Genomic DNA, 23,432 nt, shown 5'->3' with positions numbered 1-23,432 from the left:
TCTCAGGATGCTTCATTTGGATGCCGGATTCTTCTCTCAGCTCAGGAGCATCCCCTCCTTGAACTGCTTTGGGACATCCCCAAGGTATCCCTGTGGACCCCTATGGATCCTGAAGAAGAAAAGGAGAGTAGTTATGCCGCACAGTGCTGAGCATGTGTAGTAGTGTAACAGCGCCAGGTTTGTAGTTAAGTCATACAGTACTGGGGGCAAGGGCGTAGCTACCATAGGTTAAGGGAGTGCAGCTGCTATGGGCCCCAGAATTGAGAGGGGCCACCTTTCCTACCACAGTTACATGTGTTATATACAGGGTGTAGCTACCATAGGTGCAGGGAGTGCATCTGCTATGGGCCCCTGAGCTGAGAGGGGCCACCTTCCCTGTCACAGTGATGTGTTATATACAGGGTGTAGCTACCATAGGTGCAGGGAGTGCATCTGCTATGGGCCCCTGAGCTGAGAGGGGCCACCTTCCCTGTCACAGTTACATGTGTTATATACAGGGTGTATCTACCATAGGTGCAGGGAGTGCAGCTGCTATAGGGCCCAGAGCTGAGAGGGGCCACCTTCCCTGTCACAGTGACATGTGTTATATACAGGGTGTATCTACCATAGGTGCAGGGAGTGCAGCTGCTATAGGGCCCAGAGCTGAGAGGGGCCACCTTCCCTGTCACAGTTACATGTGTTATATACAGGGTGTAGCTACCATAGGTGCAGGGAGTGCAGCTGCTATGTGGCCCAGAGCTGAGAGGGGCCACCTTCCCTGTCACAGTTACATGTGTTATATACAGGGTGTAGCTACCATAGGTGCAGGGAGTGCATCTGCTATGGGCCCCTGAGCTGAGAGGGGCCACCTTCCCTGTCACAGTGACATGTGTTATATACAGGGTGTATCTACCATAGGTGCAGGGAGTGCAGCTGCTATAGGGCCCAGAGCTGAGAGGGGCCACCTTCCCTGTCACAGTGACATGTGTTATATACAGGGTGTAGCTACCATAGGTGCAGGGAGTGCAGCTGCTATGTGGCCCAGAGCTGAGAGGGGCCACCTTCCCTGTCACAGTTACATGTGTTATATACAGGGATGTAGCTACCATAGGTGCAGGGAGTGCAGCTGCTATGGGACCCAGAGCTGAGAGGGGCCACCTACCCTGTCACAGTTACTTGTGTTATATACAGGGATGTAGCTACCATAGGTGCAGGGAGTACAGCTGCTATGGGGCCCAGAGCTGAGAGGGGCCACCTTCCCTGTCACAGTGACATGTGTTATATACAGTGTGTAGCTACCATAGGTGCAGGGAGTGCAGCTGCGATGGGGCCCAGAGCTGAGAGGGGCCACCTTCCCTGTAACAGTTACATGTGTTATATACAGGGTGTAGCTACCATAGGTGCAGGGAGTGCAGCTGCTATGGGGCCCAGAGCTGAGAGGAGCCACCTTCCCTGTCACAGTTACATGTGTTATATATAAGGGCATAGCTACCATAGGTGCAGGCAGTGCAGCTGCTATGGGGCCCAGAGCTGAGAGGGCCCACCTTCCCTGTCACAGTTACATGTGTTATATACATTTTTCGCCATTGAGTGGTACGTAGGGGTCCTTTCAAACTTTTTCCTTGGGGCCTGCAATATATCTAGGTATGACCCTGGACCTGCTCATTGTAGTGTGGTATAAAATGAACTGGAGGGCATTTTAATATTACGTAATATGACCCGGGGCACTGTGATGAGGCACAATATGAACGGGGAGCACTATATATAATGTGAATTGGGGGTACTGTGCGGCATAATGTGTACTGGCAGCTCTGAAATGTGACATAGGGTGAACTTAAGCACTACTGAGATTCATAAAAGAAACTAGGGCACTACTATGGGGCATAACATTAAATAAGGCTCTGCTATGGTTCAGAAAATGAACTAGGGCACTATTATAGGCATACCTCCCAACTTTTGAATCCTATAAGGAGGGACACACGCGCGGCAAAGCCGCGCTCGCTCCAGAAAAAGGTGCGTGACCTAATAAAAGGGGTGTGACCGAATAAAAGGGGTGTGGATTCGTGGGAGGACCCACAATCGCGAGCCACGCCCCCGTTTTCGTCACTGTGGGGGCATGCCCAGCGCTCTGTGAGCCGCTGGCATGCCCCCTCTCCCTCTGGCTTCAGTGAATAGATGCTGTGCGCATGCGCACAGCGTCTATTCACCGCTGCTCTGCTAAGCAGGGCAGCGAGAGACAGAGCCTCCCAACTGCCCCCCCCCACACCGCTTGACACTGCGGCCCGCGGGTGGGACAGCGGGACAGTCCCCAAAAAACGGGACTGTCCCGCGAAAATCGGGACAGTTGGGAGGTATGTTATAGGGCATAAAATTAACAACTGCTGCAGAGAAGTGTCTCTATAGAAGCATTGGGACGGGGCCCCTTCAAAATGTTGCTATGGGGCCCACAAAGTTCTGGCTACGCCCCTCGCCCCTGACTGGGGGGGTGTAATTGTGTCACACAGTGCCGGGGGGTGTAGTTGTGTCACACAGGACTATGGGCATGTAGTTATGTCACATAGTGCTGACAGTATGTAGTTGTGCCACAGAGTGTTTTGAATGTCTAATTGCGTCACACAATGCTGGTATGTATAGCTGTGTCACACATTGCTGGTGTAGGTAGTTGTGTCTCTGTGTTGGAGACGTGTAGCTTTCTCACACAGGGCCAGGTTGTATAGCTATATCAGACAGTAGCAGGTAGTGTAGCAGTGTCACAGTATTGGAGATGTGTTGTGTCACAAAGTGCAGGTTTGTATAGTTGTGTAACACAGTGGAAGTATGTATAGCTGTGTCACCAAGAAGAGGTTTGCATAGCTGTGTGACACATTGTTGGTAACAGTGCTGGGGATGTGTAGTTGTTTAACACAGTGCTTGGTTGTATAAATGTGTGACAATGCTGGATTGTATAGCTGCATAACACAATGCTGGGTTGAGTAGTTGTGTAACACAGTGGTGGGTTGTGTAGGTATGCAACACAGTGCTAGAGATGTGCAATTGTATAACACAGTTCTTGGTTGTGTAACAGTGCTTGGTTGTGTATAGTTGTGTAACACAGTGCTGGACATGTGTATTTGTGTAACAGTGCATAGTTGTGTATAGTTATGTACCACAGTGCTTGGTTGTGTATAGTTGTGTAACACAGTGTTTGGTTGTCTAGTTGTGTAGCACAGTGCTGGACATGTGCAATTGTGTAACACAGTGCTTGGTTGTGTATAGTTGTGTATCACAGTGCTGGACATGTGCACTTGTGTAAGTGCATGGTTGTGTATAGTTGTGTAACACAGTGCTAGGTTGTCTAGTTGTGTAACACAGTGCTGGAGATGTGTAGCTGTAACAGTGGCGGGCTGCATACCTGTGTCACACCATGTGCTGTCATTGTGTTCTCCTGTCACTGTGTATCACACGTGTTTGCGCACATCTCTGTGAGCCGGCTTTCCCCCCAGCCACTCAGAGCGCGGGGGGTGTGTACCGGCAACTGGGGCAGCCAGTCAGCGTGCAGGGGCGTGTGACTCACAGCAACACTCTCACGTGGAGCTGGGAATGGCAGGGACTGAAACCTGACTGTACACAGCAGTCCAAGGAGGGTTACTGGGGAGACAGGCCGGGCCTGGGTCTGGGGAGACAGACCGAGCTGGGGGTCCTGGGGAGATAGACACAGGGACAGTGCTGGGGGTCCTGAAGTGACAGGGTCAGTGCTGGGGGTCCTGGGGAGATAGACACAGGGACAGTGCTGGGGGTCCTGAAGTGACAGGGTCAGTGCTGGGGGTCCTGGGGAGATAGACACAGGGACAGTGCTGGGAGTACTGAAGTGACAGGGTCAGTGCTGGGGGTCCTGGGGAGATAGACACAGGGACAGTGCTGGGAGTACTGAAGTGACAGGGTCAGTGCTGGGGGTCTTGGGGAGATAGACACAGGGACAGTGCTGGGAGTACTGAAGTGACAGGGACAGTGCTGGGGGTCCTGGGGAGAGAGACGCAGGGACAGTGCTGGGAGTACTGAAGTGACAGGGTCAGTGCTGGGGGTCCTGGGGAGATAGACACAGGGACAGTGCTGGGAGTACTGAAGTGACAGGGTCAGTGCTGGGGGTCCTGGTGAGATAGACACAGGGACAGTGCTGGGAGTACTGAAGTGACAGGGTCAGTGCTGGGGGTCCTGGGGAGATAGACACAGGGACAGTGCTGGGAGTACTGAGGTGACAGGGTCAGTGCTGGGGGTCCTGGGGAGAGAGACACAGGGACAGTGCTGGGGGTCCTGAAGTGACAGGGTCAGTGCTGGGGGTCCTGGGGAGATAGACACAGGGACAGTGCTGGGAGTACTGAAGTGACAGGGTCAGTGCTGGGGGTCCTGGGGAGATAGACACAGGGACAGTGCTGGGAGTACTGAAGTGACAAGGTCAGTGCTGGGGGTCCTGGGGAGATAGACACAGGGACAGTGCTGGGAGTACTGAAGTGACAGGGTCAGTGCTGGGGGTCCTGGGGAGATAGACACAGGGACAGTGCTGGGAGTACTGAAGTGACAAGGTCAGTGCTGGGGGTCCTGGGGAGATAGACACAGGGACAGTGCTGGGGGTTCTGAGGTGACAGGGTCAGTGCTGGGGGTCCTGGGGAGAGAGACACAGGGACAGTGCTGGGGGTCCTGGGGTGACGAGCAGTGCTGGGGGTTTTGAGGTGACAGACACAGGGACAACAAAGTAGAGGGTCCTAAGGGGACAAGGACAGTGCAGGGGGTCCTGAGGTGACAGACACAGGGACGGTGCTGGGGGTCCTGAAGTGACAGGGTCAGTGCTGGGGGTCCTGGAGAGAGAGACACAGGCACAGTGCTGGGGGTCCTGAGGTGACAGGGTCAGTGCTGGGGGTCCTGGAGAGAGAGACACAGGCACAGTGCTGGGGGTCCTGAGGTGATAGACACAGGGACAGTGCTGGGGTCCTGAGGTGACAGATACAAGGACGGTGCTGGGGGTCCTGAGGTGACAGACACAGGGACAAGTGCTGGGGGTCCTGGAAGTGAGAGTCCTAGCGCTCAGGAACCTATACCCGGGTATCACCTGTCTAGTAGGGACCTTGGGCTAGTCCAATCAGAACATTGAGCTGTATAGAATCAGTATTACAGGGAGAGTGGTGCAGTGAAAGCCGGGCGGATGAATAGGGGAAGAGGTCTATACTGTAAGTAGCGGTGTGACCCGACCCACCTGTAGGTACGGTGGTCTCCTGTATACAGCGCACACAGCAGCCAAGAATCCCACCTGCGCCTGGACTGCCGGTGAGCCGAACACAGTAAGTGGTTCTGCTATATCGTACAGGTGTTGTGGTGCTGGCAGGGTTAATCTCTCAGTACAGCATCTGATAACATGCCACCAGTTATGTAAGATTAGGGTCCCCGTATACTGATAGCCGGTCCCTGTATACTGATAGCCTCCATGTACAGGTCGTCACTTTCTCATGTTACAGACCATATCTTCCCTGTTAAAAGGAAACATTTTTTCTAAATGTGTCCTTTCTATTTACCCTGCCCCCAAATACCACCTACCCCCCATTATTACCGCATGTGGGCAGATATGGATTTTCCTGCAGCGTATTATATCTCCGCACCCACTCTATTGATTCTGTATTAGATTCACAGCTCCCCCCTCCCTCCCATTCCCTCCAAGCACTGACATCTATACAAATGCTACAATATATATATATATAAATAAATAAATATATATATATATATATATATATATATATATAATCTGTATCTCAACAAGTGTTGTGGCCCTAGCGCTTCCTCAGTAGGGCGAGGCTCCAGGGCGATAAGTTTGGGATGTATCACTCAGCTGCCACTAATGGTACATTAAGTCAATAGTAATTTCCCATCACGAAGAAGAAAAATAACCCTTGGTGCCGCCAAAGCCGCTAGTCGCCTAATGTGCTTCAATACATCGGCCTGGGTTCTCTGTGCTTTTATATATATATATATATATATATAGGGGGGCGATGTATACTGTTAGTCGTATACGCTCTCGTGTCCATATCTAAGTGCCATAGGAGAGTTAAGGGGTTAGATACACTCTCTCTCTCTCTCTCTCTCTCTGGCACATGAGTATCTGGCACATGATAGCTTGGTGATGGTGTATGAACGGGATCCGGTCTGAAGATCAACAGTGTCTAGGTCGACAATGTTTAGGTCGACCACTATAGGTCGACAGTCACTAGGTCGACATGGATGGAAGGTCGACAGGGTTTCTAGGTCGACAGGTCTAAAGGTCGACATGAGTTTTTCACATTTTTTTCTTTTTTTGAATTTTTTCATACTTAACGATCCACGTGGACTACGATTGGAACGGTAAAGTGTGCCGAGCGAAGCGGTAGCGGAGCGAAGGCACCATGCCCGAAGCATGACGAGCGAAGCGAGCCATGCGAGGGGACGCAGTGCACTAATTTCGGATCCCGGTCACTCTACGAAGAAAACGACACCAAAAAATAAATAAATCATCATGTCGACCTTTAGACCTGTCGACCTAGCACATGTCGACCTAGAAACCCTGTCGACCTTCCATCCATGTCGACCTAGTGACTGCCGACCTATAGTGGTCGACCTAAACATTGTCGACCTAGACACTGTCGATTTGATGAACCACACCCGTATGAACAGTATACAATGGGATTTTCAAGATTCCTCTTTTCCATATTAGACAACAGGTCAGTATATTGTAATTGTAAAGGGCCCGTTCTTCCATGACACCAATATTTGGGGATCTGGCCGCCCTGGGTGCTGGGTGTTTATTGGTATTCTTCTTACCTTTAAATCTCGCCACCTTTCACCTTCTCTGACCCCTTCCCCCCGCCGCCCCCCTCACCTCACTATGCTGCAGTTATTAGTATTCTCCAATCTCCCATCACCTCCTCTCTCCTGTAATGTACCCCCCCCCCCCCCCCCCCCCCACCTCCTTCACTCTCATTATGTCACGCTGCCACCTGTTATATAACAAATTTTTGTCTCTGGGATAACACAGCATCCCTGTCCCTGTGTGTACTGAGCATCCTCACACACATTCTCCTGTATTCTGAGGTAATATTCTGACAGAAATGTGATTTACTTTCTGCATCCGGCCATCGACAACAGCTGAAAAATTTACCACGACCCCAAGCCTTAAATAATAGTTTTGATATAATATAAAATATGAGCTTCATTTTCAACCTTGGACTCATATATGAATCTGTAATCCATGAGCGTCCCAGGTAAAAGGGATAACATGGTCACCTATATATATATATATATATATATATATATATACCGGATTACTGGTGGTACGTACAGCGGCATCCCAACGGCTTACCCTTCCTCCCCCTAGCGCCTATTCCTTAACCTCCTGCGGCCTGACTCCGTCCCACAGCCTAACCGAGCCCTCCTGCAACCTAACTCCCCCCCGTAGTCTTACTCTACTCTGTGGCCTAATTGAGCCCCCTCCCCTCCCCCGAGCAGCCTGACTCACCCCCCCCCCCCCAGCAGCCTAACTTTCCCCTCCCGCATCCTAACTCCCGCCCGCAGCCTAACTCCCCCCCCCGCATCCTGACTTCCCCCGCAGCCTAACTCTACCCCGCAGCCTGAGCCCTCCCATATCCTAACTTGCCCTGCAGCCTAACCCCCCCCCCCCCCCCCCCCCCCCACGCAGCCTAACTGAGCCTTCCTGCAGCCTAAGAAAGAGGTCCATTTATGAAACAGTGAAAGGAGTGAAGAAGTGAGCCAGTGGAGAAGTTGCCCATGACAACCAATCAGCTTTTAAGTAACATTTATCAAATGCTTTCTATAAAATGATACGAAGCAGCTGATTGGTTGCCATGGCTCACTTCTCCACTCTTTTCACTGCTTCCTGATTAGACCACTCCCCTCCGCAGCCCAACTCGCCCCACAGCCTAACTCCGCCTGCAGCCTGAGCCCTCCCGCAGCCTAGATCCCCCCCGCACAGCCTATCTCTCCTCCCCCAGCACCTGATGTGTCTGGATTAAAGGAGGTTCTGGACTATCAGATGCCAGATAATCGATGTTGCACCTGTATATCAAAATAGGAGCAGGAGGGGGGGGGGGGGGGGTTGGGTTGATTCTGCCCCCTGCTCCATGAGCGACCCATTGCCCGCGTACTTGGTTTCGGTCGCCCTTATCTCTCAGAACCACCACAGTCTTTTATTGTATCATGATATTCTGTTTATTTCACACCTGGCTGGACATTTACTAAGCAGTGATCGGAGAAGTGAGCCAGTGGAGATATTGCCCCATCAACCAATCAGCAGCTCTATATCATTTTATAGTATGCAAATTATAGATGTTACTTCAGAGCTGATTGGTTGCCATGGGCCACTTCTCCACTGGCTCACTTCTCCGATCTTATCACTGCTTAGTAAATGTCACCCTTGTGTGTGCTTTCTGTCTCTCTCTCCACCACCCCCCCTCCATGTATTCATGCTAGTCATCTTCCGACCTACTGAACGACAGACTTTTTGGACGACACGCGGAAGACCAGCCGCGCGGCGCCTGTCCCCATACATGCATGCATGTGTAGGCCGTGTTTTATTATGCGTGTGTGTGATTGCGATGTTACTAGCTGCCCCAATAACCCAGCTTCTTCCCCTGGGGGCAGAGAGAGGGGGCAGAGAGAGGGTGCAGCGAGCAGGAGAGAGAGAGAGAGGTTTGCCAGGAACATAGCTCAGGCTCGTGTCTCTGAGCGTGCGCTTCCACCCCTGGCGGTCAAATCGGCCAATCAGGAGATGTCTGCCGCATCGTCTATGGTCTCGCTCATAGTGACGCCTGCCTGAGTTTAATATAACTCTCTTTTGTGGTGATGTGTTACATGATTGCTGCATTCATTGTGTGTCATAAACTCTATGGATCGCGCAGTAGAATTGGAGGGGTCACTCCTGCGTTTGTGCTGTGAGAGTGTGTTACACAAAGGGTGCGAGATAATGAGGCCGAATACGTCGCCTGGAAAGGAATCGTCATCTCTGCTTAGCTTCTGTACATCGGATAGTACGTGAGACAGCCGCGTCGCTCTGGGAATACGTGCAATGAGTCATCTCACCCACTGACGCCCACACGTGCGGCGCCCGCTCCTGCGCCTAGGGTCTGACCGCAGTTATTATGGGCCGGGGGTAAGATTCGGAGATGGACGCATGTGCCGACGCAGCTGCCACTTAGTGTGTGAAAATAGGCAAATGTCGTAGGCGCCGGGATTTGTATTGAGGCGCCAAATGGAAGCGTCAGATCCGCCGCCTGTGTACGGAGACGCACGTCGGCCCATAATCGGCTTTCAGACTAACCGGTCGCGCAGTATGACCGCAGCAACTAAGACGCCGGAGCCATTGCAACTGCGTACGGGATTCGCAAGCTGTGACACGGCCCCGAAACGGTCGTGACACACCTGCGTTTCAGACACTCCCCCGTTACCTCCCATCAATGCTCCCTGACTGTCAGTCACTTCCTAAATCCTCACCGCGACCCCCGCCACAAGACCCTCGCGGCACACGCGCAGAGCAGTTTACACGCAGGTGCAAAAAATTGCTACACAGTGCACAACATAGATATTGCATGCAATCAGGCTCTATGCTCTGTCCTGCTATGTGTAACCTAAGGGGTTTGGTGCAGCTCCAGGCCCGTGTCGCAGCATAGGTCCTCTCTCCTGTGTGGTAATAACAGGACTTATGAACTGTTTGTAGTCTTGTAAAAAAAAAAAAAAAGTTTTCTTTTGTAAAGACTTGGCGTACGCGGCGGCAGACTGCTTTATAGGTTACCCATTTACTGGGAGAACTAAAACCCATCTGTTGGGTGCACAGGGTAAGAACATCGATCCCTGTGCCAAGTATAATTGCTAGATAAAAAGTTTGCTGCCAAGTAATGGAACAGACAACCCCTCCCACCGCTTCAGATTATTTAAGGAGGAGATTTATCAAATCTTGGAGAGAAAGAAAGGGCGAGATTTATCAAATCTTGGAGAGACAGTTACAGAGAGATAAAGTACCAACCAATCAGCTCATAACTGCTATGTTACAGGTTGTGTTTGAAAAATGACAGCTAGGAGCTGATTGGCTGGTACCTTACCTCTCTCCATTTTATCTCTCTCCAAAATTTTATAAATCTACCCCTAAATTAGGTCTTTAAAAGATGACTGGATTTATATACCACCCACGTTTACAGCGTCCAGAGCCTCCGAATGCTGAAGTAGAACTTAATCATTGTGAAATATTAAGCAGTATACATTATGGGCCTAATTCAGACCTGATCACTCGCTAGGGTTTTTTTTTGAAGCGCTGCGATCAGATAGTCGCCGCCCATAGAGGGTTTTTTTTTGCTTTACAAGTGTGTGTGAACGCATGTGCAGACGGGCGGTACAAAAAAGATTTGTTTAGTTTCTGAGTAGCCCAGAACTTACTCAGCCGCTGCGATCACTTCAGCCTGTCCGGGACCGGAACTGACGACAGACTCCCACCCTGCAAACGCTTGGACACGCCTGCGTTTTTCCAACCACTCCCTGAAAACGGTCAGTTGCCACCCACAAACGCCCTCTTCTTGTCAATCTCCTTGCGATCGGCTGTGCGAATGGATTCTTCGTAAAACACATCGCACAGCAACGATCCGCTTTGTACCTGTACGACGCGCCTGCGCATTGCGGTGCATGTGCAGTTCTGACCTGATCACAGCGCAGCGAAAAAAACTAGCATGTGATCAGGTCTGAATGACCCCCTAAGACGTGAGCGGCTGTGAAGGGGCAATAGTGCCACTGTTAAGGCCCCCATCCACTAGTGCGATATGGGCTCTATTTATGCGATTGAGACGAATTGCTGAGACGGATTGCATGAAAAGTGTTTCATCGCATGTCCTTTTCATGCAAGGCGCGTTCCCATGTGCCTTGCGCCGCAGTCGCAGATCACACCGGCTGACCATGATATTTATAATGTAAAAAATATACTCAAGTAGCAAATCGCAATCGCAGGGCTCCCGGGAAGCTGCCGGCCAGATTGCAGGAAAAATTGCTCCAACTCATGGCTGAGATAAAACTCCCTAGTGGATGGGGGCCTCATTTTCCGTGCAAAAGGGGCTGTTGCGATTGGAAGAATCGTGGTGGGAAACAGTGGCGGATCTTGCCACGGGCAAGCAGGACTTTTGCCTGGGGCGCCGCCTTCCAGAGGGCGCTGGCGCCGTCCGGAGGGCGCGCACCATGGCAAGATCCGACACTGTGCCCCCCGCAGTGCCCCCCGCTTTGAAGGGAACCAAACGCGTAGCGTCTAGTTTCCCTTCATGGAGAGGACCTTTGTTGTGAGGTGCGCGATGACGTCATCGCGCACCGCACAGCAAAGGTCCTCTCCATGAAGGGAAACTAGACACTAACCAGGTATCCAGCACCAGTGAGCGGTCTTGTGTGTGAAGACGTGTAGTGTGAGGGATTGGCTGCTGCTCATTTATAGTCCTAAGTGTACTGAGATGCTGATTTCCAGGGTGCATTAGCAGGCTTGTTACCTGTGCTGGGCACATGGGGAGGGTTGTAACCTGTGACGGGCACATGGGGAGGCTTGGTACATGTAATGGGCACATAGAGAGGCTTGTTACCTGCGACGGGCACATGGGGAGGGTTGTAACCTGTGACGGGCACATGGGGAGGCTTGGTACATGTGATGGGCACATAGAGAGGCTTGTTACCTGTGACGGGCACATGGGGAGGGTTGTTACCTGTGCTGGGCACATGGGGAGGCTTGTTACCTGTGCTGGGCACATGGGGAGGCTTGTTACCTGTGACGGGCACATGGGGAGGGTTGTTACCTGTGCTGGGCACATAGAGAGGCTTGTTACCTGTGACGGGCACATGGGGAGGGTTGTTACCTGTGCTGGGCACATGGGGAGGCTTGTTACCTGTGCTGGGCACATGGGGAGGGTTGTTACCTGTGACGGGCACATGGGGAGGGTTGTTACCTGTGACGGGCACATGGGGAGGCTTGGTACATGTGATGGGCACATAGAGAGGCTTGTTACCTGTGACGGGCACATGGGGAGGGTTGTTACCTGTGCTGGGCACATGGGGAGGGTTGTTACCTGTGCTGGGCACATGGGGAGGGTTGTTACCTGTGACGGGCACATGGGGAGGGTTGTTACCTGTGACGGGCACATGGGGAGGCTTGGTACATGTGATGGGCACATAGAGAGGCTTGTTACCTGTGACGGGCACATGGGGAGGGTTGTTACCTGTGACGGGCACATGGGGAGGCTTGTTACCTGTGCTGGGCACATGGGGAGGCTTGTTACCTGTGCTGGGCACATGGGGAGGGTTGTTACCTGTGACGGGCACATGGGGAGGGTTGTTACCTGTGACGGGCACATGGGGAGGCTTGGTACATGTGATGGGCACATAGAGAGGCTTGTTACCTGTGACGGGCACATGGGGAGGGTTGTTACCTGTGCTGGGCACATAGGGAGACTTGTTACCTGTGCTGGGCACATAGAGAGGCTTGGTACCTGTGACGGTTACATAGAGAGGCTTGTTACCTGTGATGGGCACATAGAGAGGCTTGGTACCTGTGACGGTTACATAGAGAGGCTTGTTACCTGTGATGGGCACATAGGGAGGCTTGGTACCTGTGACGGGCACATAGAGAGGCTTGGTACCTGTGACGGGCACATAGAGAGGCTTGGTACCTGTGACGGGCACATAGAGAGGCTTGGTACATGTGACTGGCACATAGAGAGGCTTGGTACATGTGATGGGCACATAGAGAGGCTTGGTACCAGTGACGGGCACATAGAGAGGCTTGTTACCTGTGCTGGGCACATAGAGAGGCTTGTTACCTGTGACGGGCACATAGAGAGGCTTGGTATCTGTGACGGGCACATAGGGAGGCTTGGTACCTGTGATGGGCACCTACAGTTGCTTGGTACCTGTGATGGGCACATAGAAAGGCTTGGTACCTGTGACGGGCACATAGGGAGGCTTGGTACCTGTGACGGGCACATACAGTTGCTTGGTACCTGTGACGGGCACATACAGTTGCTTGGTACCTGTGACGGGCACATAGAGAGGCTTGGTACCTGTGACGGGCACATAGGTATGCTTGGTACATGTGACGGGCACATAGAGAGGCTTGGTACATGTGATGGGCACATAGAGAGGCTTGGTACCTGTGACGGGCACATAGAGAGGCTTGGTACCTGTGACGGGCACCTACAGTTGCTTGGTACCTGTGACGGGCACATAGAGAGGCTTGGTACCTGTGACGGGCACCTACAGTTGCTTGGTACCTGTGACGGGCACATAGAGAGGCTTGGTACCTGTGACGGGCACATAGAGAGGCTTGGTACCTGTGACGGGCACATAGGGAGGCTTGGTACCTGTGACGGGCACATAGGGAGGCTTGGTACATGTGATGGGCACATAGAGAGGCTTGGTACCTGTGACGGGCACATAGAGAGGCTTGGTACCTGTGACGGGCACATAGGGAGGCTTGGTACCTGTGGCGGTTACAGAAAGATGCTGGGTTCCCGTGTTGGGTGCACCTGTATTACATAACCCGCCAGACTGACACAGAGACACAGAACCTGTGCACAGCCGGTAACAAGAGAGGGCTCTGCTGCGATGCTTACAGCTGATACAGATAGTCCTCACATTATCTCCCCGGCCACTGTCCTGCACACTTTACATAATGTCACTTTATATAAGCCCCTATCATTGCTCCGCGGGCCCTGCCCCCCCTCCCCGGAATTCCTTTATGTAAGGAGTGGTAACCTGATAGAGCGCAGCTATCTGCAGCACAGGTTACATCACCTGGGGGATACCCCCGGCTCTCCTCCCCCGCCACCTCCAGGTGCTCACTGCCCACACAAACCACTTTATCTCTCTCTCCAAGGCTTGATGCATCTCCCCTTGACTATCTCCTCCTCCTCCTCTCTCTATTGCTGTCTCTCACACACCCTCCCATGTGCTTTCCCTAGAACACAATGTCCTTGGCACAATAGCCGGCTATGTCTGTCTCGTTGGGTATGTCTCTTGTGTGAGCTGTGTGTGCTCTCTCTCTCTCTGCGGCTGGAAGGGTTAAAGATGCAATGCTCTGTATCTCCTGCTGGGAAGAGAAGCAGGAGTTAGTGCAATGCCCTGCAGGTGCTGCCAGTCAGGCCGTGGCAATATAAATAAAAGGAGCAACGCTCTGCATTCTGCGCAGGCCTCTGGCTATTGGGTTGCCCCACACAGGTGCAATAGGCCCTTGACCCTTCCCCAGCAAAGTGGGGCATTGGTCTGGATTGATAGTGTAGGATGTTTTGCATCTTGAGAGGGGACCGGTGCTGTGCTCCTGGATTGTGGCGCACCTGTGGGGGGGCCGGTGGAGGATGGGCAGGCTGGCTGACAGGTTGCGTCTCTCCGGCAGAGGAAGGGTTAATCTGTGGCAGGAACACGCTCCCTATTTACATATTATGCAGGAGCGGCTCTGCGATTGGCCCATCGCCGCCTCCAATCGCAGCAGCGAGGAGGGGGGCGAGCAGCACTGCCATCCACGTGTGGGGTGATTACCACACGGGGTGGGGGCGGTGACATCGCAAGGCAGGCGGCCTATGGGAGCGCGGCATGGGAGGGGGCAGCAGGAGGATAGAGCTGGGATAGCTGAGGGTGGTGTGTGCAGTAGACAAGGAGACGACTTAAGAGAAGGAAGGAGATACAGCAGAGGATGAGACAGAGAAGGTGAGGAACAGAGTGCTGCCTACCCCCACTGGAGTGATGAGACTGGGGGATGAGAGGGGGGGACTCTGTGTGCACCCCCCACTGGCCGGGAGAGACCACTTTGCTCCTAGGACCTGCCTGGGGGAAATGCATGGACTGGAAGGTGATGTGGCCACATGTGGTGCATGGGAGAGGGGCATTGGTGCCAGCCCAGGAAACCCAGGAACTGTGCAAGAGATGGGAGAGGGTACAGGAGAGCTGGGCAACAGGTGGAGACAGAGGACATTCTACTGGTGGTCCTATAGCAACTACTGCAGCAGGAGGACTGAGAGAGACCTGTGCCTCCACCTGAGCTGTACAGAGGAGGTATCTGTGTGTAGGTGCCCCAGAGAGTGAGAGAGACCTGTGCCTCCTCTTGTGCTGTACAGAGGGGTGTATATGTGTATAGGTGCCCCAGAGACTGAGAGACCTGTGCCTCCTCCTGTGCTGTACAGAGGAGGTATCTGTGTATAGGTGAAACAGAGAGTAAGAGACCTGTGCCTCCTCCTGTTCTGTACAGAGGGGTGTATATGTGTATAGGTGCCCCAGAGACTGAGAGAGACCTGTGCCTCCTCCTGTGCTGTACAGAGGAGGTATCTGTGTATAGGTGACACAGAGAGTAAGAGACCTGTGCCTCCTCCTGTTCTGTACAGAGGGGTGTATATGTGTATAGGTGCCCCAGAGACTGAGAGACCTGTGCCTCCTCCTGTGCTGTACAGAGGGAGTATATGTGTATAGGTGCCCCAGAGACAAACCTGTGCCTCCAACTGTGCTGTACAGAAGGAGTATATGTATAGGTGCGCCAGAGACTGAGAGAGACCTGTGCTGTTACAGAGGGGGGTATCTGTGTAGAAGTGCCCCAAAGACTGAGAGACCTATGCCTCCTCCTGTGCTGTACAGAGGAGGTATCTGTGTATTGGTGCCCCAGAGACTGAGAGACTTGTGCCTCCCCATGAGCTGTACAGAGGGGGGTATATGTGTATAGGTGCCCCAGAGACAGACGTGTGCCTCCAACTGTGCTGTTCAGAGGGGATATCTGTGTATAGGTGCTCTCAGAGACTGAGAGACCTGTGCCCCCCCCCCTGTGCTGTATAGAGGGGGGTATATGTGTATAGGTGCCCCAGAGACTGAGAGACCTGTGCCTCCTCCTGTGCTGTACAGAGGGGATATCTGTGTATAGTTGCCTCAGAGACAGACTTGTGCCTCTTCCTGTGCTGTACAGAGGGGATATCTGTGTATAGGTGCCTCAGAGACAGACTTGTGCCTCCTCCTGTGCTGTACAGAGGGGATATCTGTGTATAGGTGCCTCAGAGACAGACTTGTGCCTCCTCCTGTGCTGTACAGAGGGGATATCTGTGTATAGGTGCCTCAGAGACAGACCTGTACCTCCTCCTGTGCTGTACAGAGGGGCTATCTGTGTATAGGTGCCTCAGAGACAGACTTGTGCCTCCTCCTGTGCTGTACAGTGGGGATATCTGTGTATAGGTGCCTCAGAGACAGACCTGTGCCTCCTCCTGTGCTGTACAGAGGGGATATCTGTGTATAGGTGCCTCAGAGACAGACCTGTGCCTCCTCCTGTGCTGTACAGAGGGGCTATCTGTGTATAGGTGCCTCAGAGACAGACCTGTACCTCCTCCTGTGCTGTACAGAGGGGATATCTGTGTATAGGTGCCTCAGAGACAGACCTGTGCCTCCTCCTGTGCTGTACAGAGGGGCTATCTGTGTATAGGTGCCTCAGAGACAGACCTGTACCTCCTCCTGTGCTGTACAGAGGGGATATCTGTGTATAGGTGCCTCAGAGACAGACCTGTACCTCCTCCTGTGCTGTACAGAGGGGATATCTGTGTATAGGTGCCTCAGAGACAGACCTGTGTCTCCTCCTGTGCTGTACAGAGGGGCTATCTGTGTATAGGTGCCTCAGAGACAGACCTGTACCTCCTCCTGTGCTGTACAGAGGGGATATCTGTGTATAGGTGCCTCAGAGACAGACCTGTGCCTCCTCCTGTGCTGTACAGAGGGGCTATCTGTGTATAGGTGCCTCGGAGACAGACCTGTGCCTCCTCCTGTGCTGTACAGAGGGGCTATCTGTGTATAGGTGCCTCAGAGACAGACCTGTGCCTCCTCCTGTGCTGTACAGAGGGGATTTCTGTGTATAGGTGCCTCAGAGACAGACCTGTACCTCCTCCTGTGCTGTACAGAGGGGATATCTGTGTATATGTGCCTCAGAGACAGACCTGTGCCTCCTCCTGTGCTGTACAGGGGATATCTGTGTATATGTGCCTCAGAGACAGACCTGTACCTCCTCCTGTGCTGTACAGAGGGGATATCTGTGTATAGGTGTGTTATAAAACCCTTTCTCTGCAGAATGAAATGGAGACTTCGCACCACTTACATTCTACAGCTCCTCCTACTGGCTGGTACTCCAGGAAAAACCCATCCTATATATCAAACCAATGCACTTTGGTGGAAGTCAAAATGCCTGACATCACCAAGGTGGATTCTATTGTGCGACTCAGACCCTTTGTGCTTGCTTTATGGGGTAAATTTTGGTTTTTGTCATCTACAAACAGAACTGTGCATCCTATAAATGTACACACAGAGATTACTGTGCATCCTATAGGCTGATGGAGGAGATTACTGTGCATCCTATAGGTTGACGGAGAGACAGAGAGGACTGTTCATCCTTTAGGCTGATGGAGAGACATTTCTGTGCATCCTATAGGATGATGGAGAGAGATTACTGTGCATCCTATCGGATGATGATGAGAGAGATTACTGTGCATCCTATAGACTGATGGAGAGAGATTACTGTGCATCCTATCGGATGATGATGAGAGAGATTACTGTGCATCCTATAGACTGATGGAGAGAGATTACTGTGCATCCTTTAGGCTGATGGAGAAAAAAATTACTGTGCAACCTATAGGATGATGGAGAGAGATTACTGTGCAACCTATAGGATGATGGAGAGAGATTACTGTGCATCCTATAGGTTGATGATGAGAGAGAGAAATTACTGTGCATCCTTTAGACTGATGGAGAGATTAATATGCATCCTATAGGACGATGGAGAGAGATTACTGTGCATCCTGTAGATTGATGGAGAGAGATTACTGTTCATTTTATTGGTTGATGATGAGAGAAAGGAAATGAAGATAGAGATTACTGTGCATCCTATAGGTTGATGGAGAGATTACTATGCATCCTATAGTCTGTTGGAGAGATTACTGTGCATTCTATTGGTTGATGGAGAGATTACTGTGCATCCTATAGGCTGATGAAGAGAGATTACTGTGCATATTATCATATTATAGGCTGATGGAGAGAGAGATTACTGTGCATCCTATAGGCTGATGGAGAGAAATGACGGCGCATCCTATAGACTGATGGAGAGAGATTACTGTGCATCCTATAGACTGATGGAGAGAGATTACTGTGCATCCTATAGACTGATAGAGAGAGATTACTGTGCATCCTATAGACTGATGGAGAGAGATTACTGTGCATCCTTTAGGCTGATGGAGAAAATATTACTGTGCAACCTATAGACTGATGGAGAGAGATTACTGTGCATCCTATAGACTGATGGAGAGAGATTACTGTGCATCCTATAGACTGATGGAGAGAGATTACTGTGCATCCTTTAGGCTGATGGAGAAAAAATTACTGTGCAACCTATAGACTGATGGAGAGAGATTACTGTGCATCCTATAGACTGATGGAGAGAGATTACTGTGCATCCTATAGACTGATGGAGAGAGATTACTGTGCATCCTTTAGGCTGATGGAGAAAAAATTACTGTGCAACCTATAGGATGATGGAGAGAGATTACTGTGTATCCTATAGGTTGATGATGAGAGAAAGAAATTACTGTGCATCCTTTAGGCTGATGGAGAGAAATTACTGTGCATCCTAGATGCTGATGGAGAGAGATTACTGTGCATCCTATAGGCTGATGGAGAGATTACTGTACATCCTATAGGTTGTTGGAGAGAGATTACTGTGCATCCTAGAGGCTGATGGAGAGAGATTACTGTGCATCCTATAGGCTGATGGAGAGAAATTATGGTGTATCCTATAGACTGATGGAGAGAGATTACTGTGCATCCTGTAGATTGATGGAGAGAGATTACTGATAATCTTATTGGTTGATGATGAGAGAAAGGAGATGAAGATAGAGATTACTGTGCATCCTATAGGATGATGGAGAGATTACTATACATCCTATAGTCTGTTGGAGAGATTACTGTGCATTCTATAGGCTGATGAAGAGAGATTACTGTGCATATTATCATATTATAGCCTGGTTGATGGAGAGAGAGATTACTGTGCATCCTATAGGTTGATGGAGAGATTACTGCACTTCCTATAGGTTGATGAAGAGAAAGAGATTACTGTGCACCCTATAGACTAATGGAGAGGGATTCATTTGCATGCTATAAACTGATTTATGTGCATTCTGTAGGCTGATGGAGAGAGATTACTGTGCATCCTATTGGTTGATGATGAGAAAAAAAGATTCCGGTGCATCCTATAGGATGATGTAGAGGGATTAATTTGCTTGCTATAAAGTGATGGTGAGAGATTACTGTGTATCCTATAGGCTGATGGTGAGAGATTACTGTGCATCCTATAGGCTGATGGTGTATAGGCTGATGGTGAGAGATTACTGTGCATCCTATGTGGCACTCAGATCATAGCTTCACATAATGTAGCCATACAACTGATTTCCAACATTCATTCATTCATTCATTCATTCATTCATTCATTCATTCATTCATTCAATCTAATCACTTTATATATTTAGTACACAGCAATTTGGGCTAGAGAGTGGCTACTGTGGACCTTCAGACTGGCAGGCGGTATGCTGTCAGGGACCATCAGGCAGGTGGCATGCTATTGGTGAATGGAAGGCTGGTGGCATGCTATTAGTGACTGGCTGGCAGGTGGCATGCTGTAAGGGACCGTCAGGTTGGATGCATGCTATTGGTGGCTGGCCGGTGGCATGCTATTGGTGACTAGGTGGCAGGTGGCATGCTATTGGTGACTCGGTGGGATGCTGTTGGGGACCATCAGGCTGGTGACATGCTATGAGGTAGATGGCTGGCTGTTGGCACGCTATTGATGACCGGCCGTTGGTGGCATGCTGTAGAGAATTGTCAGGCTGTTGGCGTGCTATTGGTGGCCGGCCGGCTGGCTGGTGACATGCCATTGGTGGGTGGGTGGTGGCACGCTATTGATGATCGGCTGGCTGGTGGCACGCTATTGATGATCGGCTGGCTAGTGGCACGCTATTGGTGGCCGGCTGGCTGGTGACACGCTATTGGTGGCCGGCCGGCTGGTGACACGCTGTTGGTGACTTACTGGCGGCTGATTGGCTGTTGGAGACTAATAGATGTTTGTATGCCCCATGTAAATCAGATGATGGCTTCCACAGTACTGTAGTGGTAACAAGCGCTCCCCATTCCCACAGAGAGAGACAGCGCTCTGTGTCTGGTGATTAGTACATGATGAATGTGTTATTCCTATTATTAAACTGGTTCATGTGGTCCTCTTGGGAACATGAGTGAATCCAGGACACGAGGAAGTGGCCTGACCCTCTCCTAACGCTGTGCCGGGACTATTACTCACCCTGGTGTGACATTCTGCCTCTCATTACTAATAAGTACATACTGTACCAGGCGAGCCTCCATGCCAGCTACCCTATATTCAGTATCCTGTCATAAAGCTGACATTATCCGCGGCTGAGAGAACTATGGGACTATTTTATTTTATTTTTTACATTTATTTTATTTATGCTTTTTTATTATTATTATTATCATCACTATTTTAACAGCTGTCCATTTTTTTGCTGAGGAAATGTTCTGTACAGTCTGTACGGCGATGCTTTTGTACCTAAGGAGTAGCTCCCTGCCAGCGCAGCTCCTGCGCTGGCAGGGAGCTACCCATCGTTGTCAGGGTCGCAGCGGCTGCGTGTGACGTCACTCAGCCGTCGCAGCCCCCACCTTCGCACGGTCCGGGCACGCCTGTGTTGCCCGGACCGCGCCCCCAAAACGGTGGGCAAATGCCACCATCCCGCCCCCTCCCGCCCCTGCCTGTCAATCGGGCAGAGTTGATCGCTGGGCTGAGATACCGGTAGCATCTCTGGAATGCGAAAACGCACATCAGTGATCAGGTCTGAATTAGGCCCTAAGCCAGAGGTTCTCAAACTCGGTCCTCGGGGGCGCACACAGTGCATGTTTTGCAGGTAACCCAGCAGGTGCACAGGTGTATTAATTACTCACTGACACATTTTAAATGGTCCAAAGGTGGAGCTAATTATTTCACTTGTGATTCTGTGAGGAGACCTGCAAAACATGCATTGTGTGGGGTCCTGAGGACCGAGTTTGAGAACCTATGCCCTAAGCACACAGTAACGCTGGCTATTTTCCTAATGGTTCCCTACAGGGCCAGGCATTAATTACCTCTGGGTCCGCTCCCTCAAGACACCAACCATGATGCCTTTAGAGTGGAAGCCTGGAAGCCTGGGAACCACAGCCATAGCTGTTGCTGCATGCCGGAGCATAATGTCCCGCAGCGCAACGACCGGGTCTACATTCACGCCAAGTTCTTGTCTGCGTTTGATGCATAACATACATATTATTAGGCAGTATTGAATAACTTGAACCATCCGCTTCATTTCCCGTGTGACATAACCGCCCCCTGCTTCATAGAAAACATTGCAGTTTACAGCAGTATCCCTTGAAAAAAAACTTTACGACATAAGAGCTTGCAATCGTTTTTTTAAAGGAGTAGGGTCACTGACATTTTAATGAAATATGTTGTAGGTGTTATTTTTCTAGTTCAAAACCTTAATTTTTTATAGGGGACTGTGAGGCACCCCAGTATCTGTGACCCATGACCTCTCTTCAGAGCAGCTGGGCAAGTCTGGGCAAGATGCCTGAAATAGGTGGTTTATGTAATAAGCTTTGGAAAGAGATAAAGTGGACGGAGATAACATATCAGCCAATCAGCTCCTATCTCTCATTTTTCAAACCCAGTCTGAGACATGGCAGTTAGGAGCTGATTGGCTGGTACTTTCTGACAGAAATATTTTCTTGTTGACATTTTTTACTTATTTTCCCCGATTGAAAGTCCTTTCTTTGCAAGTTGGTCTGCAGCTGCATATTAATCATTCATTAATCCAGCTCTGGCTACAGTATATTGGCAGCTGTCAAACTACACTACTAAACCAAGGGGGGCAATGTTACCCGCAGTGTTAGCTTAATCCCGCTCAGTCCCATGTATCTGTAGGTAGCTACTCCCCAGGCATTTGGCCTCCGACTCTCCAGTTCATGCCAATGACAGCAGTAAATTGGCTACAGTATATTGGCAGCTGTCAAACCGCAGTGCTAAACCAAGGGGGGCAATGCCACCCGCAGTGTTAGCTTGATCCCGCTCAGTCCCATGTAGCTACCCCCCAGGCATTTGGCCTCCGACTCTCCAGTTCATGCCAATGACAGCAGTAAGTTAATAGGATAGAATTGCATAATGTCCCTTTTCTCGCTCTTTTCTGATGTTTCCTCCTTTTAGTCACTATTTTCGTCTTCTTCTCATTTGACTCCAGGCCGTCTCCATTCTACATCTGTTCTCTGGTCCTTCACGCCACTGACTGGCCGAGATGGAGGGGATGACCGGGCCCTGCGAGCCTCCTCCCCCTCTCGGGGAGAGGGTGAGGAGAAACCGGGCCTCTCGGGAGATGGAGGGAACCCAGCAGGATGAGACGGACACCAACAGCCACGGGTCTAGCGGCAATGAATCCAATGGGAACGAGTCGCGGCAGAGCCGGAGTTCGCACAGCAGCACAAGCGGCAACGGGAAGGATTCGGCCATGTTGGAAACCACTGAGAGCAGCAAAAGGTGAGTTGGTGAGACGAGGACAGCCTACGGGGGCACGGTAATAGCGCAAAATAATACTTACAAAGTTTTCTCTCTACCCACAGCACAAACTCTCACAGTCCGTCCCCTCCCAGCAGTTCCATTGCGTATAGTCTCCTGAGCGCCAGTTCCGAGCAGGACAACCCTTCCACCAGCGGCTGCAGGTAAGTCTATAATGATATATATCCATCCATCCTCAGCCCTGTTCCACCCCCCCCCCCCCCCCCTTACAAACGCCATCTTGCACCTCTCCGGTTTGAACTTCACTCGCCACCCCCTATCTCTCTGTCCGCCCCTCTCACAGTCTGCTTTCTGCCCTTCCTCCTGTAGCAGTGAACAGTCTGCCCGGGAGAAGAATCAGAAAGAGCTGATGAAGGCCCTGAAAGAGCTGAAAATACGTCTCCCGTCGCAGAAGAGAGGGAAAGGCAAATCGGGGACCCTGGCCACCCTCCAGTACGCGCTCTCCTGTGTCAAACAAGTCCGAGGTGAGCACTGGCTATGGTTGTGAGTGGGAGATAGCGGGCCCTGCCATAGAACACTGTGGATGATGTTTTTGCAAGGCTTGCTAGCAGCTTACTGACGTTGGGCATACACAAGTAGCAGTTCTTTCATTTCGTGTGCCCGGTTATCTCCCTCTTACTGACACTTTATCACGTACTCTCAGCCAACCAGGAATACTACCAGCAATGGACTATTGATGAGTCCCAGCCGTGCAGTTTGGACATGTCCAGCTTCACCATCGACGAGGTGGAGAGCGTCACTTCGGAGTACACCCTGAAGAACCCTGTAA

The 23,432-nt window shown here is 51.1% G+C and overlaps 1 protein-coding gene across 4 annotated transcripts in view; it reads left to right on the top strand.

Moving 5' to 3' along the window:
* The first annotated feature begins 3,566 nt into the window (after positions 1 to 3,566).
* LOC135004600 (period circadian protein homolog 1-like) overlaps positions 3,567 to 23,432 on the top strand; it is a 32,250-nt gene continuing 12,384 nt past the window's right edge. For 2 of the 4 annotated variants that reach the window (XM_063951839.1, XM_063951836.1), the window contains exons 1-5: positions 14,618 to 14,706; positions 22,332 to 22,624; positions 22,708 to 22,806; positions 22,973 to 23,127; positions 23,307 to 23,428. In XM_063951839.1, coding sequence (XP_063807909.1) covers positions 22,386 to 22,624; positions 22,708 to 22,806; positions 22,973 to 23,127; positions 23,307 to 23,428 — 615 coding nt within the window. In that variant the 5' untranslated portion in view covers positions 14,618 to 14,706; positions 22,332 to 22,385. Of the gene's footprint in view, positions 5,292 to 14,617; positions 14,707 to 14,771; positions 14,849 to 22,331; positions 22,625 to 22,707; positions 22,807 to 22,972; positions 23,128 to 23,306; positions 23,429 to 23,432 lie in introns of those variants that run through there. The other 2 variants (XM_063951837.1, XM_063951838.1) reach the window with 2 other exon arrangements.

This window comes from Pseudophryne corroboree, unplaced genomic scaffold, assembly GCF_028390025.1.
Source record: "Pseudophryne corroboree isolate aPseCor3 unplaced genomic scaffold, aPseCor3.hap2 scaffold_1940, whole genome shotgun sequence".
NCBI classification, from domain to species: domain Eukaryota; kingdom Metazoa; phylum Chordata; class Amphibia; order Anura; family Myobatrachidae; genus Pseudophryne; species Pseudophryne corroboree.
Note: the sequence above shows the minus strand (reverse complement) of the source record. Positions and strands in the feature narration are given on the sequence as shown.